A 10,826-nucleotide genomic window follows, 5' to 3' on the forward strand; every position below is an offset into this window, starting at 1 on the left:
CAAAAATAATTTTTTTAATATATTCTTGATCTTGAAAATATAATAATTTTTATTTAATTATTTATTAATTCAAGTTTTTTTTTATCGTGATAAATAACTGTGATGATGGGGGATGACGTGATATATTATTCATCACATCAGCAATTAATGAAAATAAGATAATAATAAATTTTGAAATTAATTATTTATAAATAAGTGATTATTGTTAAAAGAAAATTTAATTAAAAAAAATGATTACATTTATAAAGACTAAAATTATTTTTAACTTGAAGATTTAAATACCTTAAAGATATTTAATTTGATTTTTTCCTTCATTTTCTTGCACTATAGTGTTGAATTAGAAGTATTTAAAGAAAAACGAAAGTCTAAATTAAAATGGGTTAAATTTAAAAGCTTTTTTTCTTTCGAGCACTCAAAATGATGTATATGAATACTGATGGATGGACATTGAAAATGAGAGTTAGGTCCTAAGCAGCCGAAGAAGGAAAGAGCACATGACTAACTAAATGCAGCATTAATAGTTGATCACTTAATGCAACATTAGGAATTAGAAACTCAATGTGAAACTATTGTGGTTCCGATCGAGGGTTACTGATTAAACAAGTCCATTTAAAATCATCAATGCAGGGGTGTACAAGGGTAGATTTGATCCATGTTAAAATTTGACAAGATAACAACTTTTAAGTTCCAACATAAAACTCTCATAGTATTTCTCAGTTACTTTAACTGCTTTACCCGTCGAAAAAAGTCACAGGACTATGAAACAAATTTTATTATCATTAAAAGGAATAGATGGAGCACTAGCATTAACTGATTACAACATTTAAAAGATGGTGGATTCCTCAAACATCGTTGTCTTGGTTTTAGGTTACATGTGTGGAGCATGGACCTATAACTTTTTTAAAGGTTTTCACCTTGATGTTATGTTGGCCTTTTCTTGTTCTGTGCATTGAAAAGCCATTCGAAATATGCGACTAACTTGATCTGCCCGAGACCTCATCATGCAGTTATTTACAATGGAGACTTTAAGATCATAGCCCAAATTGGATGTTTTCTTCTTTGTTCTGAGGTCTTATTCCTTCCCAATAATTGTATAGTTCTGGCTTGGTTCCCTACCTAACTTGTAGGTTGTTGCATCAAATATTAAAATTTGATCATTGTAGAATATATGTCCATTCTATTTGAAGGATACCCAACAAATTATTCATGCGAAGAAATTAAACCTTTTTGGTCTAATAGTTAACTTCACATAACAACGAATTTCTATTTATTCACTTAAAGCATACCCATGAAGGACAGAAACCCACCAATGATGCCACCTTGTATTACCACAACAGCTTTCAATTATATTATCCAAAATAAATAACATTAAAAAAAGAGGAGCATATTATTATCACGAAAGAGCAACACACTCACTTTTAAGCTTGAAATCACGAAGCAAATATAGTGAGGTGCGGTACACATGTTAAGTAACAGAGGTACGGTTATTAGAGTGAAATGGAAATAGAGTACCATAGAAGTTACTACATACTATGCTAAGCTGCAAATTAAGACATAACCCAGAACCAGAAACTAATTATAGAATCATCTAGAGACATTGTTGGAGCTACTATGAAGTTGGTTGTTTATCCAACCAGGTTAATGCTAAGAATGACTCTCTGGACTTAAGCTTGACTTGAGTCGTGTGTTTGTGAAGGGTGTGGCTCCTCCGCCACCTTTTCCTTGCTGCACGTTGCTCTTGCTGCTTCTACTACCATTTTGACCAACTGAGTCATTATTTTAGCTTTGATCTGGCCTCTTCTTGGAGGAAGTTTAACCGTCTTAGAAGCTGGTGATTCAGCATTTTCATTGGTTTTTGGCATTGCTTCAAATGAATGAGTTTTTGAGGATATACCTAGTATTGAACAGAAGCAGCAGATAGTTTATGGCAGAGACAAATAGTGAAAGAAACAACGCAACTCTGTCAAGTGTTTGGGACAAAAGTGAGGAGTATATTTATAATGCTGGAGAGTTGAGACATTAAGTATTGTTACATGGACCCTTTGGGCCCCAAAATGAAGTATGAGACGAAAACCTTAAAGTTAGTGCTGATTGATGACCCTTGAGAGAGTTTATAGTCATTTAAGTGATAAATAGGTTTTCTGCCATAAGATACAGTGATTAGTGGGGTGTCTTCCAGCTGTAGAGTGAAAAGTTTATATGATATAGGAAACATGATGGTAAACACCAAATCTATCAGCCTTACACATATCATAATGGTAATTTTAAGATCACAAATTAGTACAAAAATGTCTGCATTTTAAACACACCATTACGTCAAACTTGTTAATCTAAAGTCTAAAAAGGTGAGGACCTATCATGCTCTAATTATTATGTTATACTAGTTCAGGTGATACTTTATCTCACCTTAAAATTAGAAATTTATCAAGACATTTTAGAAGTCTAAATTAGTAAATCTTACTTTATTTTAATTTACAGACTTGATTAGCTTTAGAATTTTTCTCCAGAATATAACACTTTCACTTAACTCATGTCAATGTGATACAAACACATAATTACTATATAAGTTGCTTGAAAATAGACTGAAAATGGAAGCATGAGACAAGATAAAACATCTGGGACGGTTGGATAACACACTAGAGACCAAAGTCAAGTCCTTGCTCTAGTGACCAGACAAACTTGAAAATAAGAGAAATTCTTACCCAATGAATAGGATTGGACATTCTTTGGTGTCACCCATAATAGGGACCCAATTGTGACTCATTCAAAAGGGTAGACAAGCCTTACGTGTATTCCTTTGGGGAGGGACCACAAAAACTGTGGATACGTGGAAGACAAAGCCATACCACATATGGGTTCACTGGCTCGAACATGAAACACACATTACACAAGGATCAGTTAGAACTTAGAACTCTGCTAAACAATTGGATTTTGAATGCTGGTGCTGGCCATTCTCCATGAACCTTGAGTCATAATTTCATAAACTCTGTCACAATGGGAATTAATAGAGCCGTCCCATCCATAATCCTGAGACATGTCTCATCCTTGTTCTTAGTAGCTCAAGCCTCCTTTTGATCAATGTCCTTGTGTTGCTCAGTTTGATATAGATTTTTGCACCTTAAAGTGTTCGTACTTGAGAGAATGTTGGCTGAAACAATACGTGTCATCAACAAATAGAAAGGGAAAGTCAATGAAGGAGACAAAAATGAATAAGGCAATGTTGAATAGGACTCAATGTTCATTCATGTCATTGCTTTCACCCAATATGCCCTACTTAATACAATAGAAAATAACGATCTCCAAACCAAGTTAAATACTTTTGTGTTAATGGCTCGTGCAGCATTTATTATGCAGATTATCATCAAGCTTGTCTATAAATATTATTATTATGTATATTTGTAATAATTTTTTATTGTAATTGATAGAATAGTTGTTACAATTTTTTCCTATTGAAAATAAGTTGTAATTGATAGATTTTTAGGCTAAACTTCATGACTCCTATTATTTGACCTGTAAAACAATTGTTGATTAACCTATTTAACCAGAAAAAAAAAGAGTAGAGAAGTGACACATTTTTCCCATAACATTTTTTACTCTTTTTCTTGGCATCTTTTAATTTTTGACATGATATTATAGCTAGTGAAAACTTAAAATCATTACATGTTCGTTTCACTTAGAAAAAATTATTTTTTAAAGAAATTTTAGTTTAAATTATTGGTCAAAAAAAAAAAAAGAATGAGATGATATTAACAAGAATGATTCAAAACTTAAAGAAACATAGAACTTGACTAAGTGGGAGGTCAAAGATACACGTGTCATGAGTTAGATAATTAATTCCGTTGAATCGCACTTGGTTCTTAATCTGAGGCTACACAAGATTGTCAAAGAAACGTGACAGTATTTGAAAAGGGTATACTGTCAGGACAATGTAGTAAGGAGATTACAGTTGGAGTATGAGTTGGGAAATTTGATACAATGGGGTCTTTTAATTAAAAATTATTATTCAAGTTTTCAAAACTTATGGACTGATATCATTGTTGCTAATTTTCTTACTGAAACTTTCTCTGATGTCTAAAAGGTCTATAAAACCTGCAAAAGAGATTAATTTTTGATAAAATTAATATATGAATTTGAAACTATTTATTCTTGTATGATTAATAGTGCCCCTGTACCCTCCTTAGATACTTGCCTAGGTGAACTCCTTCGCAAGAGCAACAAATTATTATTTAAAGAGCGATAATCATAAAGTAACTAGTACTCCTGTTGATGTGGCTTAGGCTGCACCAGGGCGAAACCAAAGCATACAATGCAATGCTATAATCGTAAACGATTTGGACATATTATTAAGATTATCCACAAAACATTTGCAGCTATTGCACCGAGGAAATGAGCTGTCTTTCATATCTCTGCATCTGTTTCGACCAAACAAGCATCTTCAATGTCCAATCCTACCGATTGGTGTCGATTAAAAATATGAATAGTATTTTTCAATTCAAATTTGTAGTATTTAGTATTATATAATAAAAAAATATAATTACAAAGTTGCCATTGCATTTACTTCTGTTCTGTTGTCACGCCTAGTCTCATTTTGAAAAATTGAATCCCCTGTTCGCAATTGGTGTTGGGGCATGTTTTTTAAAAGAAACATAAATATATTTGTAAACATGATTTTGAGTTTTCCATATTTATATTTACCTAAAACTAAATGTAACTGCCAGAAATAAGTAAAGACAAAAAACATAAATAATAATAATTATTATTATTATAAAAAAAAGAAAATAAGTATGCATAGCACGTAATGAAAAATGACCATAAAATAAACAGTTGAAGTGCATAAAATGACAGTAGCCATTGAATACTAAAACTCTCCTTACTCGGTAACTTCGACTTCACAGTTCACACACACTGTCTGTAAACAAAATGGTGGGAGGGGCAGCAAAAAGCTTCAATAATATGTGTTCATCTTTTCCATTCACAACCAAAACCAAAACCCAAACCACAATGCCCTCTAATTTCTCCTACCCTTCCACTCGCTCTCGTACCATATCAGCGGTGGCTAGCCAAATCCAGCTTCCACCCCCCGCCACTGAGTCAGCCACTCCGGGTCAGTACCGAGTCGACGTCCTCTCCGAATCGCTCCCTTTCTTTCAGAAATTCAGAGGTAAAACCATCGTCGTCAAGTACAGAGGCGCAGCCATGAAGTCCCCGGAACTCCAAGCCTCCGTCATCAACGACCTTGTCCTCCTCTGCGTCGGCCTCCGCCCCGTCATGGTCCACGGTGGCGGCCCCGAGATCAACAACTGGCTCAACCGACTCAACATTCCCGCCGTCTTTCGCGACGGCCTCCGCGTCACCGATGTTGACACCATGGAAATCGTCCTCGTCGGCAAGGTCAATAAAACGCTCGTCTCGCTCATCAACAAGGCCAGAGCCACCGTTTTCGGCCTTTCCGGCATGGATGGCCGCCTCCTAACGGCGCGCCCTAGCCCTAAAGCCGCAGACCTAGGATTTGTCGGCGAGGTTTCAAGAGTGGATCCAACCGTTCTCCGATCGTTAGTCAAAAGTAACCACATTCCGGTGGTGACGTCGGTGGCGGCAGATGAGTTCAGACAGCAGAGTTTTTATTAACCATCTCCAATGCATTTTGGGATACTTTAGTTAAATTTAGGAGCAGTCCTTGTCCATGCATAAATGTCCTGTTATTCAGAACACAAAAGTTAACCAATGTTTGGCCTAAGGATGTAAAACACGTTCAATAAATTTATTAGAAATAGACTGGCCTAATTTACTCATAAAAGCTAGCTCATAGCTCAAAGGAGTAGAATTGCTCAAGTTTTTTATAAGGAATTTTTCATGACAAACACTCTATGCCACTACTAGACTTCAATGTGAAACGCAGGTTTATAAAGGGCCTAATCAAACTGTGATAAATCTGTCTTCCCTTTATGTGCTTCTTCGTCGGAATCCAGTAGGTCTTTGTTTCAATATTTGCTTTGTAGTTAAGCCCCTGCTTTCTAGAATAGCGTGGCTAGCCACTCTAGCTAACCACCTGCTGCAGCGAACACCCTTGGGATAAGAAACTGCAGCAGGGCTTGAGTGTGCTTCCGAATTTCCCGACTCCCTCCCTCTCGATATCATCATCATTTTCTTCCTTGTTGCTACTTTGATTCTTAATCTCGTGACCAGTGTCGTCACCATCATCTGATATTAGGAGCACTTGCCCTTTGGAACCACTGTCTATTGAAATGTCCATTATGTTGGATTTATCTTCTGATCCTTTGGTTTTACCTTGGTCAGCAACTAGAGACTTTTTCCTTTTATTGAACAAATCAAAAAGAAGAAATTAGAAATTATAAAAGCAAAGTCAGATAGTGATGGACAACACATACATATTAGAAAATTGAAACTATAAATGTGAATGATTGCAAGTTTGTTGAGTATAACCATTGTTTGGACACCTTAGGGTAATGTCACGAGCCTTTGTGCTAAAATGGGACAGTTAGTTATAATAGAATGGTATGTGGTACGATGATGGAAATTACCACATGAAGCAACATAAGAATGATAAAAGGTGGAGAATTATGTGGAGCTCTAAACCTTTCTCTCTGCTTGTATTCCCTCTCCTCTGAAACTAACTCTTCTTGTTCATGGTTATCACTCTTGTTGGTATTCTCATGTTTGATGAATAAAACATCACTGACGTTTGTATCATTTGATCTGAAAAGTAGTTGAGCAGCTGCCACCTGTCATTACAAAATGCATGGTGACTAAAAACAAAGCTATATTCCGACACTAGTCACTGCATTCAATTCTAAATTGAATCTTCATTATTAAACATTTAACATGTGATTGTCTTTAAATTTTCAACATGCAGAGATATTCAACTCAAATGTAAACAACAATAATCAGTAGAAATGCACTCAACCATATTTCAATACACTAACAGCATTCAATTCTAAGTTCGAATCTTCATTATTAAACCTACACAAATGACTGTCTTAAATTTTTGACTTGCAGAAATATTCAGCTCAAATTTAAACACTAATAATAAGCATGGAGAACCAGAAATGCACTCGACCACGCAAAATTTGACACCTATAGCATACCAAACAAAAAGCACGACAAAGCTTAATGAATACAGCAGAGCATACGCCGAAGCATACCATACATAAAATGTATTCAAGTTCTTTGTGATCAGAAACAAAAGCACACACTTTCTTTAGAAATAAACAACTATTTATCCAGAAACAGACATGGTATTGGTATCACATCAAAATGAAAGATCAAGGGAAATTGGTTGTCTAGATATGAAAACTCCAGCAGCAAAGTGAAGCTCACCCGAAAAGAAGAAGAAAATCAAAGAATGGAAATACTTAGAAATTAACAGCAATCACAATTGTAGAGCAGCTTTTGTTATTATTGCCACCATTTAATTTATGGAGATTCTTGGAACTTGGAAGTCCCATTTGTAATTGAAAAAAATTGACGAGCAAGTAAGAAGAAAATGATATTGGAGTTTCAAAGCTTATGGGTTATGACATGTGAGGCAAAGAGCCTAAATATCATGTTCTCATTATATCCAGTGTTAAGATTCCAATTCGGGACAGGCTTATGCAAATTTGGATCTAACGAGTAACGACTATTTTAAATGGATTTAAACTGTGATCCAGATATTTATCCATAAAATTTTTATAGAAATGGATGTAAGCATGATTGTTTCAGTATGTATCCTTTCCCATAAATATTAAAATTATGCTTATAACTTACTCATAAAAATATGAAAATGGATTAAAAAACTGGAATTAAGAAAAATGAATAAAAAGTAGGCACTTGATGAATCCACAATTTATTAGATTTTTACTTATCTTTTTAGTGTTCTTTAATAGAAAAAATAGATTTAGGAAGTGTAAATAACATAAAAACATCATTTTGGTCAAATTTCATAGGTTTCTTAATTTTTGGTTAATTTACATTGATTTACATAGATATAATTTGTAATTTTGATCATTTGAATAATTATGCAAGAATTTCTAAACTCATTACATGGATTTTTAGCCTTTGAGAAATTTTGAGTTGAAAGTGACCACTTTCAGAAGTGATAGTGGACACAACAGCAAGCTAGATCCAAAGGGCAGGCCAGAGTAACCATTTTCAGAAGCAATAGTGATCACTCCAGAGCCAAAAGAAACAACCAGATCTGCGCGTGTTTACTCTCGAAAACGATAGTAAACACTCCAGAGAGCCCCAGAGTTCAGAACCATGCACATGTTTACTCTTGTGAACGATAGTAATCACTATGCTCAAGAGTATTCACTGTCGTGAACGAGAGTAACTACTCTGAAGGTATCAACTTTTCTATATATGAATTTTTACCATTTAGGATAAAAAAAGAGGGGAGGAGAGCTTTTACACACTTTAAGATTGCTTACCAATTTAGGAACACTTGCAGAGCCTAGAGTGGCCTTTGGTGACAGCCAAGGGTCCAACCTAAAGTTTGATTTCCATTTTCTCCTTACTTCTCTTTGATTTTTGTATTGATGTTATTGATTTCTCTTTACTTTCATTTTGTAATTGTGAGACCCATCCTCATGGAGGGTTAATTTTCTTGTAATCTCTAGTGAGTTCATATGGATTCTTGAATTCTTAGGTTTTTGAATGTCAATGCAAATCTTTTTCTTACATGAATTTCTTCCTCCCAAACTCTTGAATTGAATTAATAGTTGAATGAGGGGAGCATTGTGTAATGAACCCTAATTTGTTTTAAGGAAATTCTAAATTTGAATTGCTTAATTCTTGTTTAATTCTAATATTGCATAATCAAGGAATGAGAGATTGAAGTTTATTGGATTACTTAATTCATATGAAAACATAAGGTTGATTTTCACTTGTTAAATCAACCTAATTCTGGGGGGAGAGGAAGAATATTAAATCTTGAGAGGAATAGGGATAGAGTTTATATGAATGAACTAGGGGTTACTACATTTTATCGATTGAACTTTACAATTTAATTTTCTGCTTAAGTTGATTGAACTTGAAATCACAAAACTCCTTTTTTTACTTGCTTTCTAAATACATTGCATACTACATGTTTGATATTTGATCACTCGTCCAATGATTCATGGGAGACAACCTAGGCTTACATCCTAGACTACATAAATTTTTCTGCATATTTTAATGAAAGTTGACAACAAATCTTTTTGCAAATGAGAAAATATTTCGTTCATCAAATATAACAACTTATTCAAAAAAGATTTGGATTTACTTAAAAATTATTTTATGACAATAATTTGATACCATTAGTTGATAAATTCGGTTTTGCTTTGTTTGTAATTTGGTCCTTAAATATAAAAATTGCGAATAAAGTTGTCGTGCTTCACATGGGTGTGGTATCTTTCTTGGGACTTGTTACACAGGGTCCAATCTAATTTTTATTTTTATTTCAATTCTTTCATCTAATATAAAGACAATTGTTTTATTTGTTTTCTAAATTTATTATTATTTTTGTGTCAATTTTTTAATATTATAACTTTTTAATATAAAAACAATTAAATAATTTAAAAAAGATTTCAAATTGAATATTTCTGTTATAATTTTTAATTGATAACATCCAAAATAAAAATTTTAAAAGAGAAACGGTTGCAATTCAAAAATATAAAAATAAAATTGTTAACATTTATACTGTAGTTAATTTTGTAAAAAAAATTATTTTTGTTTTTTTTTCAATTTTAATTTTTTAATCAAATATTTATTAATTAAAATTAGTTGAATTAAACTTATCAATTTTATAATATATTATACAATTTATTTTATTGTTATTTTAAATTAAACAAAAAATATTTTAAAATAAAAATGAGAATTGAAGAAATAAGATAAAAAATTTGGGAAAACTAAAATTTTAAAACATCAAATTTCAATATTGGTAAAAAAAATTGAATTAAACATTTTTCCATATTTGTATATTTATACTATTATCATCCAATTAAAATGATTTATTTAGTTCTTTCACTTAATCTAAATTTTTTTATGTTTTGCAATTTTATTTATTTGTTTTTATTATTTCTGAATGCAAAATACTAATATTATATTTTAAAGATTTCAAAATATTAAATGGTTGAAAAATAGATATAAATTAAATATTTTTTATACATTTTTATCAAATTTAGCTTATAACATGCGCACGAAATAACATTTATAGAGAACAAAAATGATAAATTTAATATAAAATTGTTGTAAAAGAGTGAGAATTTCTTAATAAAATATAAACAATAAAAACCTTAAGGGAGAAGTAAACTTTCTGGAACAAGTAAATCAAAACTTAAATTTTTTTTATATTTTAAATATGAACAAGATTGAGCACACATCGGCCACTAAATGCTAATAGTTGGGTGATCACATGTCATCTGTTGTTTAGTGCGATTGTTGGATGTTTGGAAGCACAATTCAAAGTGAATTGAGGAATGCTTCAAAGATCTAATCATTGGTTATGGTGTAGTCAATCACCTTTGCAGTTTGAGTACATACTCCCAATGTTTTGTATACAACTCTAAAACCTTCAACTTATTCTATTAATGACCTTAAATCCATTCCAATAGACACCTAGTTTTACTGAAGGAGGAAGGAGCCAAATACAAAACGATTGAAAAGGTTTAACAGTAAACTTCAATTGTTAATATTGATGAAAAAGAACACTCTTTCCTTCAAATTTGCTCAACACTAAACTGAAAATAACAGTGGTAAGCTCAACGTTTATTAATGGGAGTCGGCAGGGAGAGTGGAAAGAGTTGAGAAGTGGATAAGTAGCGTCCACGTGTCGGTGTGGCGTTGGA

The 10,826-nt window shown here is 32.8% G+C and overlaps 1 protein-coding gene across 1 annotated transcript; it reads left to right on the forward strand.

Annotated features, from left to right (window-relative positions):
* Positions 1-5,001: 5,001 nt before the first annotated feature.
* On the forward strand, positions 5,002-5,628 carry LOC113870788 (acetylglutamate kinase, chloroplastic-like). The gene has a single exon (XM_027507247.1). The coding sequence runs from the start codon at positions 5,002-5,004 to the stop codon at positions 5,626-5,628; it is 627 nt and encodes a 208-aa protein (XP_027363048.1).
* Positions 5,629-10,826: the final 5,198 nt, after the last annotated feature.

Source organism: Abrus precatorius, unplaced genomic scaffold (genome assembly GCF_003935025.1).
Source record: "Abrus precatorius isolate BTA unplaced genomic scaffold, Abrus_2018 Scaffold7, whole genome shotgun sequence".
In the NCBI taxonomy this organism is placed as follows: domain Eukaryota; kingdom Viridiplantae; phylum Streptophyta; class Magnoliopsida; order Fabales; family Fabaceae; genus Abrus; species Abrus precatorius.